This window comes from Macaca mulatta, chromosome 6 (genome assembly GCF_049350105.2).
Source record: "Macaca mulatta isolate MMU2019108-1 chromosome 6, T2T-MMU8v2.0, whole genome shotgun sequence".
Lineage (NCBI taxonomy): Eukaryota > Metazoa > Chordata > Mammalia > Primates > Cercopithecidae > Macaca > Macaca mulatta.
The window spans coordinates 149,046,416-149,070,408 of NC_133411.1; the positions used below are offsets into that span (position 1 = coordinate 149,046,416).

Genomic DNA, 23,993 nt, shown 5'->3' on the forward strand with positions numbered 1-23,993 from the left:
TGGACAATAATGGAGTAATACTGCAGGTTGTCTTCCTCTAGTCTGTCCCTAAAAGAAGAGCAGTTTAGGAAATGACAATACCTAGCAAATGTGTTTAAAATGCTGAGCAAGTCATAAAAAGAAATATCTTGTCTATGTTATGCTAACTATCAGTGGTCTCCTGGTGTTGCACTGTTACTGGGAGCACTGCTACCATCTTTAAAAATATAAATCCCTGCTATTGCTATCCCCCTGGGGCTCCTGTGTTAAAGTGTCCATATCAGGAGCAAGTTCTTCCTAGGAGAAGGCCTACAGTTCTGGAATGCTTATTCTTGTGACTTTGGCCTTGGGTTTAAGATTTGAGACCATCATTTCTTACCTCTGCTTACTGTACATTCACAAGTATGTGTAGTATGACTCTCCCAATTGGGGAGTCATTTGGGCTTCTACTTGTACTTCAGTTTTAGTAAATTGTATAGCACTTTGAGGTAAATGCCTTCTGGACCTCCCAAAGTAAGTTTTGTCTATTCTGTCAAACTACCTTCACCATATCCTTAAAATTTGGAAAACTTCCAGCATATTCCATCTGATGCAATAGCAGACAAATTGAAATGATAATTTTATTTTTATTAATAGCAGTACTGAAGGAGAGGAGCAAGCCAGCTATAGTTCTTTACCTCTTATCCCCAGCTCTAGACCTGATATGTAGTAGGTACTTAATAAACATCATGAAATAAGTGAATTATTAAGTTTGTCAATAGTATTCAACAAACAAACATAAAGTTACATGAATCCTTTTAAAAGAAATAAAGAATAACGATAGAAAAGGAAGATGCAGCAATCCTAGAAGTCTGCTCTTAGCAAGGCTGTTTATGAGCTGACCCATTGGCCTCATCCTATGAAGTGTGCTTCAGGCATAAAAACCTAGTCAGTTCCTCAAATGTGCTCTGCTTTTTCTCTGAAACATCGCACAGATTGTTGCCTCTGCAGAGTATGAAATTTGGAGTAATACGAATTTCTGTTTATGCTTAGTCATGTGATCATCACTTCTCCTAAAATCATTCTCTGACTTCCCTGAGTAATTAGTTGTCTCCACTTTGAGCTTACAGTACACTCTGCTTCCTCTATCTTAGCTTGGTTTTGTAATTGCTGGTGTTATTGTCTGTCTCTGTCATACCCTGAATAGGAACTGTCTCTTGCTTACCATTATCTCAACAGCGCCTGGAACCCAGTAATACTGGGTAATAGTTGATGCTCCCATAAGTATTTATGGATGAACAAATGGCTGTGTGAATGGAATAAACTAACACGTCAACGCCAAAATTTGATGAAAACTCTAAACCAGAGATGATACGGCAGCATAAAACTCAGTAATTCTAGGCCAGGCGTGGTGGCTCACACCTGTAATCCCAGCACTTTGGGAGGCTGAGGTAGGCGGATCACCTGAGGTCAGGAGTTCAAGACCAGCCTGGCCAACATGGTGAAACCCCGTCTCTACTAAAACTACAAAAATTAGCCAGGCATGGTGGTGCACACCTGTAATCCCAGCTGCTCTGGAGGCTGAAGAAGGAGAATCGCTTGAACCTGGAAGGCGGAGGTTGTAGTGAGCCGAGATCGCGCCACTGCACTCCAGCCTGGGTGACAAAGTGAAACTCTGTCTCAAAAAATAAACAAACAAACAGACAGCTCAGTAATTCTAAAACTTTTGTTTGTTTGTTTGTTTTACCTGAACAAACCGCACCCAAAATTATAGATGTGAGAGTCCAGACCTATTGAGGGACTTAGAATGTAAAGTGATCTATTTACAAAGGTCTTGTTAAAAAAAACAGCTAATGGGGAGTTAAAAAAAAAAAAAAAAAGACACTGAGGTCTCTAGGGTAAGATCTGCTCTCATAGTTTTTGTTTGTTTGTTTTGTTTTGTTTTTGAGATAAGGTCTTGCACCGTCTCCCAGGCTTAAGTGTCGTGGTATGATCATGGCTCACCTCAGCCTCAATCTCCCAGGCTCAAGTGATTCCCCCACTTCATCCTCCCCCAAGTAGCTGGGACTACAGATGTACACCACCACACCCAGCTAATTTTCCTATTTTTTGTAGAGACAGGTTCTCACTATGTTGCCCACACTGGTCTCAAACTCCTAGGCTCAAGCAATCCACCTGCCTTGATCTCCCAAAGTGCCAGGATTACCAGTGTGAACCATGGTGCCTGGCCCTGCTCTCATGTTTTTAAACTTTAATTTTATGAGTTACCAAGAAAGATAAATTGAAGGACATAAGGATAAGCATGGCTTTAGGCTTTGATAATAAGAAGGGTTCCAAGATAGAGAAGTCTGTATGTAACCAAAATAATTTGTTATTTTTACCCCAAGTCTGGTACCCAACCAAGTGACTTTTTGGTTTGAAGCAGAAAGAAAACATTTGAAGACCTTAGAGAACCAAAGTGTCTTGTGGGGAAAAAAAAAAAAAATTGCAACTACAAAAATCACCTTAAAAAGCAGTGAAGAGCAGATTTTGAGTAGATTGTTAAGAAGAAGGTAAGTAATGAGAAGGCAAATTAGTATATCAGAAGTGAATAGGAGGTTTAAAGCAGCATTTAAAAAAATATTTGTTAATTTTAACTTTTTTTTTTAGAGACAGGGTCTTGTTCTGTTGCCCAGACTAGAGTGTAGTGTCATGATCATAGCTCACTGCAGCTCAGACTCCTGGGCTGAAGTGATCCTCCTACCTCAGCCTCACGAGCAGCTAGGACTATGTATACCACCACAGCTTGCTAATTTTTTTGCGGGGGGAGAGGGTTTCACTATGTTACCCTACCCAGGCTAGTCTTGAACTCTTGGTCTCAAGTGATTCCCCTGCCTCAGCCTCTCAAGTCACTGGCATTATAACCATGAGCCACTGAGCCCAGCTAAAGTGGCATTCTAGCTATTAAAAAATGGCAGGCAGAATGGATATATATCTGAAAGCACTAAGAAAACTTAATCTTTTTTCTGACTCTATAGGTTCTCTTGAAATTTTCAGAAATACAGATGAGTATAAGTAACAAAAATTGCCCACAATTCCAGCACCCAAGGAAAACCACAATAAATATTTTTTTCTAGCAAAATATCTGTCTGCTGTTACTGTACAACTTACAATAAAGTTTGAAAATGTTAATGTACAACTCAATACGTTCATATGTATTCATGTAAACATGACTCAGTTCCAGATACAGAACGTTTCCATCATTCCTGAAGGTTCTCTTGTATCTTCTCCTCAGTATTCATAGATTTATTTTGGTATCTTTCTTTTCAGTATCCACAGATTTGTTTTGGCTCTTCTTGTACCTCATATAAATGAAACAGAATAATATGGTTTGGATATTTGTCCTCTCCAGATCTCATGTTGGGATGTGATCCCCAATTTTGGAGGTGGGTTGGTGGGAGGTGTTTGGGTCATGGGGGTGTATCCTTCATGAATGGCTTGGTGTCCTCTTTATGCTAATGAGTGAGTTCTCACTCTATTAGTCAAGTGAGATCTGGTTGTTTAAAAGAGTCTGGGACCTCCCCCCACTCTCATCATGTGATGTGCCTGCTTCACCCTTTGTCTTCCACCATGACTGTAAGCTACCTGAGAGCCTCACCAGATACAGATGCCAGCACTATGCTTCTTGTACAGTCAGCAGAATCATAAGCCAAAATAAACCTCTTTTATTTATAAATTACCCAGCCTCAGCCCTTTATAGCAACACAAAACATACTAAGTAGAGTATTGTTGAAGTCTGTTGAGTCTGTCTTCTTTTGCTCACCCATTGTGTCGGGATTCATCCATGTTGTTTCATGTAATAATAGTTCTTTTATTTATTGTTTTGGGGTCACTTTCTACTGCATAAATATGTAATAATTTATCTGTTCTGCTGTTGATTAACATTTGGATAGCTTTCTGTTTGGGACTATTATAAATAAAGCTGCTTTGAACATTCTTGTGTAAGTCTTTTGGTGGACTTACACACTTGTTTCACTTCTATATATATATATCTAAGAATAGAGCTTCTGGGTCATAACATAAATACTGCAAAAGTCATGAATATTTGGTATACTTTCTTCCAAAAGCTTGATTAGTTTAGCTTTTGTGTAAGTCTGTGATATGCTGTGATTTTTTTTCTGTGATATATTGTGGACTTTTTTATGTATGAGCATGGAGATCAAGGGTCATTTCTCCCAACACAAGGATATCCAATTAATCCAGCACTATTTATTGGAAAGACTACCTTTTCTTTTCTGAATTACAGTGGTGCCTGTCTGTTAAATTAGAAGACTGTACTGTATGGATGTGTTTTAGGACTCTTTATTCTGCTCTATTGATCTGTTTTTCATATTTATTTTAAAGAAAGTTGAGACATGCTGAATATATAGCTTTTAAATTTTTCTTACACAGTATTACATCATACTTCAAAAGCATAAATTTAAAACAACTGCAAAAAAAAAAAAAAAAACCTTGGTTTTTTTCTTGGACATTTTCTTTCCTGGGACATTTAGGTTGTTTTTTTCCTTCCTCTGTTTTGTTTTGATCTATTTTTTATGTTGGAGGCCTTCCTCCAATGTCTGATAATCTTTGTCCATTCATTTATGTATGAGGCAGTAAATAGTCCATTAGAAGTTCAGTGTGCATAGGCTTTACTGTGGAGTAATTGGCGAGTCATTTCTTTGGTGTCCCCCCAATTATTAGTATCTATCTTTTTTTTTTTTCCATTGGGACTGTTAAGTTTTCCAGGGGAAACTTTTCCACTTTACTGTCTGCAGAGTTAGTGCCAGTCCGTCTAGCAGGTGTCTTGTAATTAAAAAAATAACAACATTGAAAAATATTGTGTTTTTTTCCTCCATCTCTACTTTGATGAGGTCTTATTTCCATTGACCACTTTCCCAAAGAATAGTTTCTGCCCTTCTCATTGTGTGGTTGAATGACTGCTAATCCCGTGACTCTGAGTATGTCTTGAATGAGATCGTGGGATAGCAGTGTTCAGTGCAGTTTATTAATGGATCTTGACTGCAGCACTCTTTGAGCTGTCCCTTTTAGAGCTCTGATTTGTCTTTAATGCTACAGTTTACACTGTTTGCATTTGATCTGTAGTGAAACACTTCACTAGAGTAGGGTTTATATTTTACCTGACCAAATTTATAAGGGAAAGCAGTCATGTTACAAAGTTCAGTATCATACCTTAAATTTAAAGCTCTTTTGTGTTTTGCTTATGTAAAGTGGTTTGTACTATACTGTGTCAGTGTTAGGTAATCTTTTTTGCTTTGCTTTGCTTCTTTACCAGCTTGGGAACAATGGATTCCCACTGGATGAAGTCCTGTTTTTCAAATGCCAGCTCTAGGATCTGTCATCCAGCACAGATGCTCTTTCTGTGACTTTTGCTGTTCTCTCACTGGGATTTTTTTCTTGTTTAGAGGAAACTGAAAATAGATCCAGATTTTTATTCTTCCAAGGTGACTGTCTATATTGGGAACAAAGGGAAAAAGTATATGTGTGGAAGGAGGTCATGGTAGCTGGAGCACCTTTGTGGTTTATCCTTTGTATAAATGCCTCTGTGAATAACTCATGGGATTTTTCCCTTCTAGACCTTACATTTTTTTTTCCTCAAGCAGATGGAGAAAGATACATACCAAAAATGAGAGAGAAACATGATGAGGGGGTAAGTGAGGAGGACACATACACTTGGAAGAGAGCTTTGAGGTTCTCAGGGAGAGAACTGCACAGGATAATGCAAACAGATAGATCAAGATAAGTCATGAGACATTGAGGTCTGAAGTTGTAGTAGTTCTATACTCTGTTCTTTTTTCTCCTCATTGCCCATTGTTTTTAGATGAACAATATCTTCAAAGAAATATAGGTCCAGACTTTGCTAGAGTAAGAATGATCTACATGATCTTGTTGAACTGATTACGTTAAACTGCAGTTTTAATGAAGTTAGGTTACATACACTGAATTTCAGGACAGAAGTAGTTAGGATAACTGTATTGTACTTGTGTGATTTAAAAATAAATAATGGAATGGCCATATGGTGATTGATGAGACTGATTTCTGTGTTAACCAGGGCTCACTAGGCTTTCTACAGCCTTCCTGGTAGGAGAGAGGAAAAAAAATGCATTTGCTTTTATCCAAATTTGTATGATAATTGTAGTGTTAATCACCATGAGCCTTTGCATTCGGGTTCCTAGGTCAGGGTGTGTTGCCAGTTGCAGACCAGAGAGCAGAAAAGGAAAAGAATTCTCCTTTTTTTCTGAGTCCCTTTCAGGCCCTGGAAAAATAAGGTGGTGTCAAAAATGGGAGATAATACAGATATGGTTGAAATAGAGACCCTCAAGCCATTTGATCCCATAACATAGAGTTTCAATTTATAATCACACTCCTTCAAATGACACTCTCTCCATCAGCACCTCCTTCTACTAGGTTTAAGCCCCTACTCCTACCCAGCAGTCTGTTTACCACGTTTTCTAAAAATCATTGTCCTTATGTTTGTTTCAACCAGTTGCCCAAGGGTAGGGTTTGAGGCATATTGAGCTCTATACCTCACTACTTAGTCCAGTGTCAAGAAAGCACTTAATAAATGTATATTTGTGAATGTCACCCAGAAGGGTTCATTACCTTACCTTACCATCGGTTTCCAGGACTGGAAGTTCTGTAGAGGTAGTTTAGGTTAGGCCAGGCTTTAGTCTTTGATTTATGAGTTGTTATAAAGTCATCCGGAATGCCATTTCTTTCCTTTTTTCTGCTCTGCCTTTCTGAGTGGCCCACTTAAAGCTGGCTCCTTCTCAGGGCTGCAGATTTGCTCTCAGTAATTTTGTAGGCCTTATCTTTCCTAGACTTTGTGTATACCTTTGTACAGGGGAAGGCAAGGTTTGGTGGGAGTGTGTTAAGAGTCCGAGCTTTTTACTGATTGAACCACTTCAGAACCAGTCCCAGTGGCCAGGGAGTGCCATTTGCATCTGGGTTAAGTCCTGAATTCCTTGAATCAATCATGATGAAAAAGTGGAGAGAGTGACCCTGATTGGTTTAGATAGACTGGGTTCACCCTGGAGCTGGATGGGATGAGCTTTCCCTGAAGCACATGAACTACAGGAAGAATGGGCAGAGATCTACCTGGAAACCTGACTACTGTTAGGAGGGGAGAATATGGATGTTGTGTGGGCAACCAGCAAAGTCCACTGCTACTGTAATCCAGATATTTTAGGGAACTTAGACTATTTATGACTATTCTGTCCTTTATATAATAAAGTCACTTAGGAATTTATTGATTGCCTGTTATGGAAAATAATAGTGAAATTATTACATTTTGAATCTGAGACTCTTCCCTACTATTTGGTTGGGGATAGAAGACGCCCAAATAGGTAAAAAGTTAACTATTGATGTAAGATATGGGTAACAGCACAAAGCAGCAGTATGACAGATGATATCATGTTGTTTAAGTGAGACATTCTTAGAGTTTATACTTTGCATTCCCCAGTAATTGTTTGTTTGTTTGTTTTTGAGACAGAGTCTCGCTTTGTTGCCCAGGCTGGAGTGCAGTGGCGCAATCTCAGCTCATTGCAACCTCTACCTCCCAAGTTCAAGCGATTCTCCTGCCTCAGCCTCCTGAGTAGCTAGGACTACAGGCATGTGCCACCATGCCCGGCTAATTTTTTGTATTTTTAGTAGAGATGGGGTTTCACCATGTTAGCCAGGATGGTTTCAATCTCAACATGATCCACCCGCCTCAGCCTCCCAAAGTGCTGGGATTACAGGCATGAGCCACCACACCTGGCCATTTGTTTGTTTTTAATCTGAAAGTCACCACCACTGTGGAGCTTGAAGAGATAACAGAAACAAGATGCTGGCCCTGAGAACTTCAAGCCCAATCAAGAGAATGATTAACAGGCTTGGGGGCTGGGAAGCATGGCTTCCCTCACAGAAGCAAACCACAGAGGACAGGGTCCTGTAAACACAAATAAGTGTTCCTGGTGAGCCCCCCAGAGTCTCAGGGGCCTGGACGGGCAGAGGAGACGCTTGGCATTCTCTATAGACAGCGCTGTCCAACTGCTTAGAGCAGCAGGTCTGGGGAGAACAACCAGATCACCCCAATCCCCAGAGCAATGGTGATGGTTACAAACTTTGGTTGGTCATTGCTGCCGGTGCTGCTTGTTAGAAGTCCCCACTGTGGCCCAACCCTGTTGATTGGAGGGCTTCTAGTAGTGGATCAGCATCCACTGATGTGACTCATAGTGCTGTTAGAACACTTTCTTAAAGCTCTCCAATCACATTTATGGACATTTCAGAGGATTTAAAAAACAAAATATCTTGTTATTCATTTAACACATTTATTTAGGGACTGCCTTGTACCAGGTACTGTGCAGTGCTCTAGGGACATGGTGGTAATCTAAAACTTACTTGATGTCTACTGTCACAGCCTACAGTCTAGTGGAGGAAATAGACAAAAAGCAAATAAATATATAAAATAATTGCCAATTGTAGTGATGGTGAGAAGGAAACAAAATGAGCAGAGCTAGAGATTTGCACAAGGCTTGATATAGCTTGAAGTTATTTTGTAAATGATCTTATGGGTTAGAATTTTATTCCTGATGATTTCCACAGTTAAATGCAAATAATTTTCATTCTTTTTGTCTCTTAGGTGCACTTTACAGGTCCCCGATGAACCAAGGGAACCCTCCACCATATCCGGGCCCTGGTCCAACGGCCCCATACCCACCTTATCCACCACAACCAATGGGTCCAGGACCTATGGGGGGACCCTACCCACCTCCTCAAGGGTACCCCTACCAAGGATACCCACAGTACGGCTGGCAGGGTGGACCTCAGGAGCCTCCTAAAACCACAGGTGTGTGTCTCTCAATATGTGGGTATATAGTCCTGTGTCACCAAAGGAAATGTTTGCATGTTTTCTTTGGCAGAGAAGAAACTCTTTCCAGCCTTTGCAACTTGTGCTTGATGTCCCCAAAGCTTGATGATGGCTTAGGGTGGATTCTCACTCCTGAAAAGAGGCCCAAGTCAGCTCTGCCTACTACATTCACACTTCTTGTCCCCTCTGGGGCCGATGACTTCCTGGCCAACGTGTTTTCTGAGGGCCACCTTTAGAGCACTTGGGGGTAGGGAGGGAATTAGCAGTTGGGTCTTTGCTCTGCAGCAAGCTTTATATTTTAAGTTTAGTAATTAGCCTCTTGAGTTTATTTTATCTGTCAGCTTGTTGACCCTCAAGTCATCCTCTTGCCCCTGCTACTAGGTTTTTTTTTTTTTTCTTACTAAATGTTTTTATAATTCTATTTAACCTTCCAGTTGAGTTTTCAGGAGGCTCTTGAGTCCTTCTTGTGTGCTATAAAACAGTGTTACTCAAAGTTCAGTCTGTAGACAAATGCCAGTCAATGAACAGTGAACAGTTATGGACTGTATCGTATGTACAGAAAGTGAGAGTAAACATTCAGAAACTTTTAGAGCAATTTGGTGTTGCTGTGACATCCAAGCATGTAATCTTGCATTTTACAGAAAGTATCAGTCTATGAAGGATTGAAAATAAAACATCTTGAGGAGCACTGTGCTAGATGTCTTGGTCACTATTTTATAGCCCTTTGGTTGTCAGAATAGCTGCTCTCTTAAAAGCCCTCTCAGCTTTTTTTTTTTGAGATGGACTCTTGCTCTGTTGCCCAGGCTAGAGTGCAGTGGTGCGATCTTGGCTCACTGCAAGCTCCACCTCCCGAGTTCACACCATTCTCCTGCCTCAGCCTTCCGAGTAACTGGGACTACAGGCACCTGCCACCACGCCCGGCTAATTTTTTGTATTTTTAGTAGAGACGGGGTTTCTCTGTGTTAGCCAGGATGGTCTCAATCTCCTGACATCATGATCCGCCTGCTTCGGCCTCCCAAAGTGTTGGGATTACAGGCGTGAGCCACTGTGCCCAGCCCCTTTCAGCTTTTTAAGATAACTGATTTTTTTTTTTTTTTTTTTTTGAGACGGAGTCTTGCTCTGTCACCAGGCTGGAGTGCAGTGGCGCGATCTCCGCTCACTGCAACCTCCGCCTCCTGGGTTCAAGTGATTCTCCTACCTCAGCCTCCCAAGTAGCTGGGACTACAGGCATTCACCACCACGCCCAGCTAATTTTGTATTTTTAGTAGAGATGGGGTTTCACTATGTTGGCCAGGATGGTCTCGATCTCTTGACCTCATCATCCACCCCTCTTGGCCTCCCAAAGTGCTGGGATTACAGGCATGAGCCACTGTGCCTGATCAAGATAGCTGATTCTTAAAAAGTGCTTATTATGGCCAGGAACGGTGGCTCATGCCTGTAATCCCAGTACTTTGGGAGGCCAAGGCGGGCAGATCACCTGAGGTCAGTTCAAGACCAGCCTGGCCAACATGGTGAAACCTTGTCTCTACTAAAAATACAAAAACTAGCCAGGCATGGTGGTACGCATCTGTAGTCCCAGCTACTCAGGAGGCTGAGGCAGGAGAATGGCTTGAACCTGGGAGGCAGAGGTTGCAGTGAGCCGAGGTTACACCATCCACTCTAGCCTGGTGACAGAGTGAGACTCCATCTCAAAAAAAAAAAAAAGTGCTTATTGTGTGTCACATGGTCTCCTAAGTGCTTTATATACATTAACATTTAATCCTTGCAACAACCCTATGAAGTTATTCCCATTTTATAGTGATGTAATAGAGGTACAAAGTTAGAGTAATGACTTGCCCAAGGTCACCTAGCTAGAAGGGGCACTTTCCAGATTAGAATACTGATAGCTTGGCCTCAAAATCTGTACTTATAATTTATTGTTGTACTGTTGTTCCTCTCCTGCCTTTTCTGAGCTGACTCACATTCATCTGAATTTAGCGCCTTATGCCTCCTCTGAGAGATTTTCCTGTCATTTAATTCTTTACTAATCAAAAGTAATAACAGAATTGCTGGTTAGTTTTATTCTAGGACTTGATGATTCTCTAGAATAAGAATTTTACATTCATGGAAAAGATTATGCTTTTATAGTGGCAAAGCTTATACTCTGTTAAGATTGAATAGAATATTTGAATACCTTTAAATAATTTAATTTATCTGGAAGGAAACTTTTGCAATCCAAAATTGTGTTCTGTTGTAACAGTTTTTATAATGCATGCTCGGAAGAGGGCAGGAAGTATAACCAGTGTAATCAGAGTAGTTGGTATTCAGGCCTGTGACATCAGAGAAACATTTTCGGAAAATAAACCTCAGCTTCTGGGTTTTCTGCTTCAAAATAAGGTAACCCTGTGATGAATAAAAGAAAGCATAAAAGACAACATAGGGTATGATTTCATTTATGTGAAATTCAAAAACAGACAAAAAGTATGTATGACGCCAGAGATCAAAATAATGGTTACTCCTGGCTGTGGAGTTGGGAAACTAGGGTGGGACTGGTTATTCATTGGGATGGGAACAAAGGAACTTTCTGGGGTGTTAGGAATACTCTGTATCTTAATCTTGATGTAAACATTCTTCAAGATAGATAGTTATGACTTGTGTACTTTGCTATACATTATATGTCAGCAGAGAAATATAGCCCAGCATTTGAGTTATCTGGTAGACTCAGCCCAATGCCTGCCTGGTGTTAGTTCTTTCACCTATAGCCCTCATGGTCTTCTTGTCCATTTCTAGGCCAATATTGTTTATACTGATTCTCTAACTAGCATTTGATGAGTTTAGAACTTTATTGAGTTTGTTTAGATTAAGTGCTTCCTAGGTTCAGTGGACTTTGTCCACTGTTCATGCCCAAAATACAGATTTGGTTATCTTTCTTACCTTTCATATAATTTAAGTATTGATGTCAGCTTTTTTGATGAAAAATAATTTCTTAATTCTTTTTAGGATTAAAAGCCTCTTTAGTTCAGTGTTACCAATCATGATTGGTTTCACAAATGCAGTTGAAAGCTGTTTAATATCCTTCCCTACGGATATACCCAGGAATTTATTTCTCTGTCATTAGCTTGTGAATTGTTAACTGCCCAGATCCTTTCTGCACCAAAACATAGCAGGTAGTGCTAAATGGTCAAATTTTGTCACCTGGGGTCCATGTTCTGTGAATGGGACTCTTGGAAGGATGTAGCCTCACTGAGAGATGAACCCTTTAGGGACCCATTTCATTCCTTGCTCTGGTATTGCTTGTGGGATTCCCAGTCAGAATTATGTGTTCTCATGCTGTGTATATGAGCTCTATATGGAAATTTAAGCTTTTTCTTTCCAGTTGAATGATTTTAGATTTACTACTGTAGATACTTTCTCTGTCCACTCAAGTTCAAGTGTGTAGCATATTATGTTAATAGATACATAGGTAGAAATGGTTTATTTTTCAAAGGAAGGAGGATCTCCTTTATCCTTAATTGGTGTCTGATAATTAGTTAGGGCTTAATAAAGGTGTGATGAATGGATGAGCAGGGTCGGGTAAATGGCTAACCTAAGCAGAACCTTCCTTGGTCATCTGTTTATGATTCAGAATTCATGTGTCAGAGATTGTAGCAAGAAAACCCACCTTTTGTTTTTTTAAGAAGCCAACCTTTTGGAAGCCATGTGATTGGAAGCAGCAAGTGCTTGTGGGAATAAGGCCTCCCAGAAGAGCATACCTGCAGATTATGTCAAGGATCTCCTGGGTGGTTTTTAAGAATAACAACTAGTATTTGTTGAGCACCATGCTGGTGTTAGCTTTATGTAATCTTCACAACAACCCCATAGTATCAGTCTCATGTTATAGAAGTGGAATCTGAGACTCAGAAAGGTTGTGTTTCAGTTATCTGTTGCATAACATATCACCCCCAACTCACTGGCTTAAAACAACGATTTATTATTTCTCATGATTCTCTGAGTTGGCTGGGAGGCTCTTCTTGCTTTGTGTGATCTTTCGTGGGGTCACTCATGTTACTTAATTCAGCTGTCAGCCTGGCTGGGTGTCAGCTATCCAAGATGACCTCACTCACATGACTAGGGTCTTGGTTTGCCTCCACGAGGCCTCTGTCTGCACATAGTCTGTCATCATTGGGTGGTCTAGCTTAAGCTGCTTTACATGACAGCTAGCTTCCAACAGAGTGAAAGTGGAAGCTGCCAGGATTTTGGGCTAGGCCCAGAACTGGCATAGCATCACTTATCCCTTATTCTAGTGTTCAAAATGAGTCTCAAGGCCAGCTACTTTCAACAGGAGGGGGAACAGATATCACCTCCCTCCTCCCCCTCTTTTTTTGGTATATTTGAGATATAATTCATGTACCTTACAATTTACCCATTTAAAGTTGTACAATCCAATGGTTTTTGGTATATCAACAGAATTTTTCAACCATCATCACTATCATAATTCCAGAACATTTTCTTTTATTATTATACTTTAAGTTCTAGGATACATGTGCAGAACGTGCAGTTTTGTTACATAGGTATACATGTGCCATGGTGGTTTGCTGCACCTGTCATCTACATTAGGTATTTCTCCTAATGCTATCCCTCCCCTAGCCCTCCATCCCCCGATAGGCCCCAGTGTGTGATGTTCCCCTCCCTGTGTCCATGTGTTCTCATTGTTCAGCTCCCACTTATGAGTAAGAACATGTGGTGTTTGGTTTTCTGTTCCTATGTTAGTTTGTTGAGAATGATAGTTTCCAGCTTCATCCATGCCCCTACAAAGGACAGGAACTCATCCTTTTTTATGGCTGCATAGTATTCCATTGTGTATATGTGCCACATTTTCTTTATCCAGTCTATCATTGATGGGCATTTGAGTTGGTTCCAAGTTTTTGCTATTGTTAATAGTGCTGCAGTAAACATACCTGTGCATGTGTCTTTATAGTAGAATGATTTATAATCCTTTGGGTATATACCCAGTAATGGATTGCTGGGTCAAATGGTATTTCTGGTTCCAGATCCTTGAGGAATCACCATGCTGTCTTCCACAATGGTTAAATTTACACTCCCACCAGCAGTGTAAAAGCGTTCCTATTTCTCCACATCCTCTCCAGCATCTGTTTTTTCCTGACTTTTTATTGTTTTTGTTTTGTTTTGTGTTTTTTGAGACAGAGTCTCGCTCTGTCGCCCAGGCTGGAGTTCAGTGGCACGATCTTGACTCACTGCAACCTCCACCTCCTGGGTTCAAGCGATTCTCCTGCTTCAGCCCCCTGAGTAGCTGGGATTACAGGTATGTGCCACCATGCCTCCCAAAGTGCTAGGATTTCATGCGTGAGCCACAGTGCCCAGCCGTTTCCTGACTTTTTAATGATCACCGTTCTAACTGGCGTGAGATGGTATCTCATTGTGGTTTTGATCTGCATTTCTCTAATGACCAATGATGATGAGCTCTTTTTCATATGTTTGGTGGCCACATAAATGTCTTCTTTTGAGAAGTGTCTATTCATATTCTTTACCCACTTTTTGATGGGGTTGTTTTTTCCTCGTAAATTTGTCTAAGTTCCTTGTAGATTCTGGATATTAGCCCTTTGTCAGATGGATAGATTGCAAAAATTTTCTCCCATTCTGTAGTTTGCCTGTTCACTCTGATGATAGTTTCTTTTGCTATGCAGGAGCTCTTTAGTTTAATTAGATCCCATTTGTCAATGTTGGCTTTTGTTGCCATTGCTTTTGGTGTTTTAGCCATGAAGTCTTTGCCTATGCCTGTGTCTTGAATGGTATTGCCTAGGTTTTCTTCTAGGGTTTTTATGGTTTTAGGTCTTGCATTTAAGTCTTTAATCCATCTTGAGTTAATTTTTGTATAAGGTATAAGGAAGGGGTCCAGTTTCAGTTTTCTGCACATGGCTAGCTAGTTTTCCTAGTTTTTAAATAGAGAATCCTTTCCCCATTGCTTGTTTTTGTCAGGTTTGTCAAAGATCAGATGGTTACAGATGTGTGGTGTTATTTCTGAGGCCTCTGTTCTGTTCCATTGGTCTATATACAGAACATTTTCATCACCCCAAAAAGAAACCGTTTAGCAATCTCTTCCCATTTCCTTCCACTCTTCCCCACGTGTTTTGTTTTTTTTTTTTTTTTGAGACGGAGTCTCGCTCTATTGCCCAGGCCGGAGTGCAGTGGTGTGATCTCGGCTCACTGCAAGCTCCGCCTCCTGGGTTCACGCCATTCTCCTGCCTCAGCTTCCCGAGTAGCTGGGACTACAGACGCCCGCCATCATGCTCAGCTAATTTTTTGTATTTTTAGTGGAGACGGGGTTTCGCCGTGTTAGCCAGGATGGTCTCGATCTCCTGACCTTGTGATCCGCCCACCTCAGCCTCTCAGAGTGCTGGGATTACAGGTGTAAGCCACCATGCCCGGCCTCTTCCCCACCATTAATCTGCTCTGTCTTCATAGATTTGTCTGCTCTGGACATTTTATATAAATGCAACCATACAATATTTGGTCTTTTGTTACTGGCTTCTTTCAGTTAGCTTGATATTTCCAGGGTTCATCTATGTTGTAGCATGTATCAATACTTCATTCCTTCCTATTGCCAAATAATATTCCATTGTGGATATACCACATTTTAGTTACCCTGTCATTGGTTGATGGGCATTTAGGTTGTTTCTACTTTTTGGCTATTAGGAATAATGAATAATGGCTGTTATAAACATTTGTGTAAAATAGACTCCATCTTGGAGGAATGGCATGTGAATACAGGGTGAGAGGAATTGGTGACCATCTGTGCAAACAGTCCACCACATTCTGCCCTTTACTCCCAACAATTCACATCTCCCTCATAAGCAAAATATATACACCCCCTTCCACCACCACTAGATGTCTCATCCAATAATTACATCAGCTTAAAATCCAGGATATTATCATCTAAGTAGTCTATATGTAGGTAAGGCCTCTAAACTGCCATGCTGGTCCATATACCCTAACTTTGTTCATGCTGCTTCCTTTACTTCCCACCTCTGATCCCCACTATGCCACAACCTACCCTACACATCTCTGGAGATCAAAAGAAAATATCTTTTCTTCCTTGAAGCTTTTCCTTACCTATACTATACCTCCAGTAGAATTTACCACTCCTATTTGCTTCAACTGCACCCTATACAGACTTCTTTCAGAGCCCTTCTTCTTGCTCCAGATTAAATAGTGTCTACCTTATGTACAGTCCATTTTAGCTTTTTTATGTCTGAATTCAATCAACCTTAGTGTTTAGGCTTTCACCATTTGTTTTGGTCAACACTCTTAAGGCTACAAGTGATAGAATCTTAGCCTTTGATATTAACCAGCAACAGAGGTTCACCAGACATCTGAGTAAAGAAAGGCTCCAAGATGAAAGATGGTGATCCAAACAGAAAAAAAGGGATTCTAAGGGAACAAACATTGCAGGGAGAAGAAAACCCTCCTACCAGAAAGTGGGGGAATCCTTTAATAATCTTTTTTTTTGTGGGGGGATGGAGTCTTGCTCTGTTACCCAGGCTGGAGTGCAGTGGCGCAATCTCGGGTCCCTACAATCTCCGCCTCCCAGGTTCAAGTGATTCTCTTGCCTCAGCCTCCCGAGTAGCTGGCATTACAGATGTGTGCCACAATGCCCAGCTAATTTTTGTATATTTAGTAGAGATGAGATTTCACTGTATTGGCCAGACTGGTCTCAAACTCCTGTCCTCAGGTGATTCACCTGCCTCAGCCTCCTAAATTGCTGGGATTACAAGCATGAGCCACCGTGCCTGGCTCGCTAATATTCTTAAGATATACTGAAGATAAATCTTATTGAAATAAAAGCAGTGGTGCTGTATAAAATGAACTCTGGAAACAAAAGCACTTAGCCAAGAAGAATGTGAAACTGATCTCACCCTAAGGATTAGATCCAAAAGGTCCATTTGGCAGCCAGATCTTGCCAGAGCAGAATTTAAGGCATTTGCCATAGGTGGAAGGTTGATGTATGTTTTGGTTATCTATTGTTACATCACAAACCACCCCCAATCTTAGAGGTTCCGTAATTTGGACAGGGCTTGAGAGGAAAGATTGATTCATCTCTGCTCCTTGTTGGCATCTACTGAGGCTGGAACATAGATAACGATAAGCAGTTTGCTGGGTTGGGTTTGTACACTTTCTACCATCCCATTTGATCCATAAACTTTCTTCTTGGCTTTGTATTATGTCCAAAAGGGTACTCTTGGGTTGACTTACACTTGCAATACAGAGAAAGAAGCCATTTGGTTTGGCCAGTGCTTCAGATGGGAGAGAGGGGTGGGAGCATGATGGCCAACTGCTGGGAGGGGTCAGGAGGTACCTGACATGCTAGTATTTCTGTGTGCGTTCCAAACTAGTGTTGGGTTTCTCCACTTTTACTGGCTTTGTTTGATCTGATTGTCCTTGAAGATTTGATTAACTTCAACCCTATTCTGTCAACTGTTTTAGTTCCAATGGAACCTTGTACTTCTGGTTCATTTTAACAAGAAATTATCTCAAATCCAAAAAGAAAAAAACAAAATCATGTCTGGTATTTCAGCTGACATGACTGAAACAGCTTGGGGTTGGTTGTCTCTGTCCCTCTGCATGGTCTGTCAGTGCTGCTATCACAGCATGAGAGTTTCAGAGTAGGTGGGTTTTTTCCATGTTACAATGTAAGAATGGAATCTGCCAGGCCTTCCTGCACATGTACCTCTGAACATAAAATAAAAGCCTTAAAAAAGAAATGAAACAAAAAACTTTTAATTTAGCTTCTAATTTTGAAACAATTTCAGACTTAGAAAAACATTGCAAAGATAATACAAATGGTTCTGTATACCTTTCATCCCAATTTCCCCAAATCTTACATAGCCACAATACAATGATCCATCAGGCTTTTTCACCCCCTTGGCTCAGAAGTCACACAATGTCACATCCGTCACACTTTTGGTCAAAGCAACATGAAGTCTATCTAGCCTAGATTCAAGAGGAGGAAAATAGACTTCATTCCTTGTTGGGAGAGTGGTAAGTCACATTGCAAAAAGGCGTATGGAATGAGAGATCTTTGGAAACATTACCACAAGTTTCAGTGGTGACAGGTGAATTCCTGTTCACTGAAACATTCTAAATGACAGAACTGTTTCTAGATTCTAATAAATATGCCATAGTATCATAACTGTTTAAAATGAAACATTAAACACTATCACTAGTCTTATATCGGAATATAGGTGATCTGTCATTTTAAGGATACTCCTGTGAATTGGTTAGAAAGTCGTGGAAGAAGGGTTTTTTTTAATTTCATCACGAAATTAAAATGACTTCTACCTCGAATCATCAGAAGTGGCAGAGTCCTCACATGATCATCTGGATTAATTATTACCCTCTGACCTTATAGCAAACATCATTAGGCAGTTACAGCTCCTTTCACTAAGCGTGCATATGGCTTCAGCATACCCCAGCATTCTAGACAGGAACCATGAATAGATTTGAATTGTTAGGTGTAAGAAGAACCCATTTACCATTCCTTGCTAGGTTAACCCCCTCTTTTTAGAGACATTTAAACTGAAGCCCAGAGAGTGACTTTCCAGAGTCAGTGAGTTTTAACTAGAATATAAGTTTCCTGCCAGGCGCGGTGGCTCATGCCTGTAGTCCCAGCACTTTTGGAGGCTGAGATAGGAGGATCGCTTGAGGCCAGGAGTTTGACACCAGCCTAGCCACTGTACTTAGCACATCTCTACAAAAAATAAAATAAAATTATCCAGATGTGGTAGTGTCTGCCTGTAGTCCTAGCTACTCAGGAGGCTGAGGCAGGAGGATCACCTGAGTTCAGGAGTTCGAGGCTACAGTGAACTAGGATTGAGCCACTGCACACCAGCTTGGGTGACAGAGCAAGACCCTGTCTCTCAACAACAACAAAATGTCTCCTGATCCCAGGCTAAGTGCATTTCTTCATTATGCCCTGCTGCTGTGATCCAGCACAGATTCTGCAGAAATGCTCAAACACCACCAAAGGAAAATATTTTCAGCCTTTTCCCTTCCTTATCTGCACCCCCCACCCCTAAAACATACAAAAACAAAACAAAAAACCACCTGAAAGTTATAGTAGAACACCAGTGTCCTGGTAGACAGAGGTAAAGTGGAGTGCAATAAAGCTGGATTCAAATCTCATTAACACTAGGACCTGAGCAAATTATTTTACCTCCCTGATCTTTGAGTGTGCCCTGCCTCCCCTTGTATGCTTCTCAAAGACAAGAGTTTTTTTCTTCTTTCACCTCTGCTTCCACTGCACCTTCAACAGTGCTGAGCACGTGTGTGTGTGCGAGTACGTGTGTGTGTGTGTGTGCGCTCAGTAAATATGTGTTAGATGAATGCAAATATTACCATTTCAAAGGGTGATTGTGAGTTCATGTTCAGTGTCTGGTCCCCTTGTCACTTTCCCTTGGAGACCCTTCCCTTGCTATTTAATTCCTATGAGTCCAGATATTGGGGTTTTATATATGTTCTTCTCGGGTAGGACTGTGATATCTGGCAACATACTTATTTAAAATGAAATAAGTTCTACTTCAGCACAGTCCATTGGGTTGCCCCCATGGAGCTCAAAAGCCTCATGGGCCTTTGAAGCAGATTTCTAAGCCTGTATGTTGGGAACTACCCAGTGACCCTGGTTCTTTGTGATTTGAAGACATGAAAAGGGAGTGCATCTTCAGGGGTACCCTTTTGGGCCCACCGGGCCATTGGCCAGTCAGCAGAATGTTGAGAGGCCTCATATTCCACAGTCAGAGATTGTGGGGGAGGTGATATAATGGCATATTTCTCCTGCACACTCTTCTTGGTGTCTCATGCTGCTTTCATTAGTCAGTGTGAGAAAAGAAGAAGGAAATTTAACGGTCTGGCATCTCTGGCTAATTGGCTCTAAGTATGGAATTACTGCCTGGCTTGTTTGAGCCTTTTATACTTTCTTTCATCAGAAACTCCAATCAAGCATTTTCGTTGCCCTGGAAAGCGTTTCCAGCATAAACCAGTCCAGTGCCTTCTTTCTTTGCCAGGTATAAGATGACAGAATGTCCCAACAAGGACACAGCTTAGTGCCACCAAAAGCACATTGGCTTAGGAATCTTGGTAGAGTTTTTCCAGTTCCCTGAGCTTCTGCTTTCTTGTCTGTGGAGCTGGGATTACAGGATTGTGATAAAGAATAAATAAAGTAATGCATCTCTACAGTTTATGGCACCTTGATGAGCAGTGAGGAAGTTAGTACCCTCCCCTGGCCCACACAAATTTTCTGAATTTTTGCTTAGGGATAGATAGGGATGGGGAAGACAAAGCTCTCTCGAAAGCAGGGAAAGCCAGTTGCTGAGGGTCACTCCTGATCTATCCCCACTGGCCTGAGGAGACTGGGACAGCTCCAAAGTTATTTCTTATCTGCAATCATGGCCATATAATTGGTCCCCTCCTCCTGCTCATGCCCTCTGCTGTCTTATTCTCAGACCCCCAATAGCTTTCCATTTCACTGGAGTGAAAGCTAGAATCCTCGCAGCAACTAGCAAGTCCCTTTGTGAGCGGGCTGCTGCCACCTCTGTGACCCCTGGCACTTTGCCCCTGTGCCCTCTGCTCCACCTTCCCTCCCTTCCTCACCAGACACATTCCAACTCTAGTGCCTTTGCCCTTGCCATGCCTTTCCCTCAGACATCCACAGCTTACAGTCTCACTTTCTTTTGAGTCTTGTTCAGCTGCCACCTAGTCAGAAAGGCCTTCCAGTCACCTCCCCCTACCCCACCCCATATAACTGTAGCCCCCCCTCTGGCACTCTCTGTCCCTGTTCTTCTGCCTGTTTTCCTTGCCTGACATAGTGTGTGTACTTGTTCATTGACTGCCTTTCTCTTCCCACTGGAGTATAAGCTCCTTGAAGGCAGGGATTTTTGAATGTTATATTCACTACTGAATTTTAAATATTTCTTGAATAGTTGAATGTCCCCCTCTCCCAATCTCCTCGGGCTACACAGGGTATCCTGTGAGGCATTTCTCCTGGCCTTACCTTGGGTTCCTTTTCCTCCTCCTCTCATCTGTACGGAATCCTGGGAGTAGCCCCATTGAGCTGCTGCTTCCTGAGTTGCTGACATGTGTCATGCCTTGTGCTGAGCAGTGTTGTTTGTTTGTTTGTTTTTTGAGACAGGATCTTGCTCTGTCACCCAGGCTGGAGTATAGTGGCATAAACAAGGTTCACTGCAGCCTTGACTTTCTGGGCTCAAGCAATTCTCCCATCTCAGCCTCCCAAGTAGCTGGGACCACAGGCATGTGCCATTGTACCTAGCTAATTAAAAACAATTTTTTTTTAGAGACGGGGTCTCACCAGACACTGCTCTGGTTGGTCTTGAGCTCCTGGACTCAAGTGATCTGCCTGTCTCAGACTCCCCAAGTGCTGGAATTACAGGCGTGTGCCACCACGCCTGTCTCAGTTTATCTTCTAAACTGAGGATAATCCTTCTAACTTTCCCCCTTTCTTTCACATCTCTGAGCCCATATCCTGGGACATTCATTTGAATCTTCCAATGCCCAAATGGTGTTTTCATGGAATGCCTTGGAAAAGTTTCACATAGACAAGGCCAGCATCTTTTAAGACTTTAGCTGGGTCTGTCAGAGGCTTGAGAAGCTTGTGGTTTCTGACCCAGCAACTGGGTCTGGGCACATATATACCTTTTGCTATGAGAAGAGAGAGAGAGAACTCTGGTGGCCACAGAACCGTCTTCTCTGGCCCCTCGACTAGAAGACAGGCTGCTTATGGGGTCCTCCTGAAATTGCTGGCTCTTGAAAAGAGCTCAGACATCAGCTATCTCGAGGACTTCCCTTTCCCCTACCCTAGAGAGGGCACTGGACTTACAACTTGCTGATCCTCAGTTTGGAGGGAAACTACCCCTCCTTACTTATTGCAGTGTTCTGTTGGCCTACATTTGGCATGGACGATTTGCCACTGTACTAGGCTTTCCTGTGATAGGCCAAAGGTTTCAGATTACCTGAGGGTAAAGAGGTCCCAGTGGGAGTAATTGCCTCACCTGACCCTTGGATGTGCCAAAGTAGGAACTTAATGTACAACTCAAAGATTTAAGTATTTTTTTCTCCCCACTTAATGATTTTCTGTTTTTCTTAAAGACCAGCATTCCAAAAAACTTAGGGGCCTTTCATGGTCTGGCCGGTTTCTCAGCATCATCAGGCTCCCTCCTCCCACATGGCTTTTGCAAATGCCACTTCCTCTGTATGGCTTGGGAAATTCTTTGCTCCTCTCTTGGCTTAATATAGGTAACCCCTATTAATCATTCACATCTGAGTGGTACTCCTCACCTGCCAGTCTGGATCAGATTTCTGTGCTTCATAGTACTATCTTGATTTGTAATTTTATAGTTTTGACTCTAGTTAAAGAATTAAGGTCTTCTCCAGGCAATAATAAATGCTGGAGAGGATGTAGAGAAAAGGAAACCCTTGTACACTGTTGGTGGGAATGCAAATTAGTAAACTACTATAGGAAACAGTTTAGAGGTTCCTCAAAAAACTAAAAATAGAGGTACTCTATGATCCAGCAATCCCACTGCTGAGTATTTACCCAAAAGGAAGGAAATCACTATATCAAAGAGGTATCTGCACTCCCATGTTTGTTGCAGCTTTGTCCACAATAGCTAAAATCTGGAAACAGCCTACATCCCCATTAGCAGATGACTGGATTTTAAAAAAATGTGGTACTTATTCACAGTGGAGTACTATTAGTCATAAAAAAGAATGAGATCATTTGCAACAACATGGATGAAACTGGAGGTCATTATGCTAAGTGAAATAAGCCAGGCACAAAGACAAACATTGCATGTTCTCACTTATTTGTGGGATCTAAAAATCAGAACAATTGAACTCATGGAGATAGAGAGTAGGATGGTAACCAGAGGCTGGCAAGGGTAGAAGCAGGAGGAGGGAATGGTTAATGGACACAAAAGAATAGAAAGAATGAATGAGTCTGGTATTTGCTAGCACAACAGAATGACTATAGTCAATAATAATTTTATTGTACATTTAAAAATAACTAAAAGAGTGTAATTTGCTTGTAAGACAAAGGATAAATATTTGCGGGAAAGGATACCCCATTCTCTATGATGTGATTATTATCCATTACATGCCTGTATCAAAACATCTCATGTACTCCATGAATATATACACCTACTATGTACCCACAAAAATTAAAATAAATATTTTTAAAGAATTAAGGTCTTCATGGCCGGGTGTGGTGGCTCACGCCTGTAATCCCAGCACTTTGGGAGGCCGAGGTGGGTGGATCACAAGGTCAGGAGATCGAGACTATCCTGGCTAACACTGTGAAACCCTGTCTCTACTAAAAATACAAAAAATTAGCCAGGCGTGGTGGCGGGCACCTGTAGTCCCAGCTACTTGGGAGGAGAATGATGTGAACCCAGGAGGTGGAGGTTGCAGTGAGCCGAGATCATGCCACTGCACTCCAGCCTGGGTGACAGAGCGAGACTCTATCTCAAAAAAAAAAGAAAAAGAATTATGGTCTTCTCTACTGTCTGAAAAGTCCATGATAGGAAACCTTGTCTAATTTAACCATTTGCCAGTAACTACTTGTCACGTGATTCAAGATGAAGAAGAGTTTAAAGATATGCAGGAGAGAGGACAGAGGGGCACTGGAATAAGCTTTTTTGAGTGGTTAAACTCTGGGCTTGATTTTGCAGAAAAGACTGCTCATACGTACTTTTTTTTTTTTTTGAGACGGAATCTTGTTCTGTCACCAAGGCTGGAGTGCAATGGCGTGATCTCAGCTCACTGCAACCTCCGCCTCCTGGGTTCTAGCGATTATCCTGCCTGAACCTTCTGAGTGGCTGGGATTACAGGCGCCCACCACCACACCTGGCTAATTTTTTTTTTTTTTTTTTTTTGAGTTGGAGTCTTGCTCTGTTGCCCAGGCTAGAATGCAGTGGTATGATCTCGGCTTACTGCAACCTCCGCCTCCCGGGTTCAAGTGATTCTCCTGCCTCAGCCTCCCGAATAGCTGGGACTACAGGTGCCTACCACCATGCCCAGCTAATTTTCGTATTTGTAGTAAAGGCAGGGTTTCACCATATTGACCAGACTGGTCTCAAACTCCTGACCTTGTAATCCACCC

At 41.6% G+C, this 23,993-nt stretch overlaps 1 protein-coding gene across 2 annotated transcripts in view; it reads left to right on the plus strand.

Moving 5' to 3' along the window:
* Nucleotides 1–23,993, plus strand: part of CYSTM1 (cysteine rich transmembrane module containing 1) — a 65,926-nt gene that overhangs the window by 10,443 nt on the left and 31,490 nt on the right. The window contains exon 2 of one of the 2 annotated variants that reach the window (XM_015140827.3): nt 8,621–8,827. In XM_015140827.3, coding sequence (XP_014996313.1) covers nt 8,641–8,827 — 187 coding nt within the window. In that variant the 5' untranslated portion in view covers nt 8,621–8,640. 2 annotated transcript variants of the gene reach the window in all.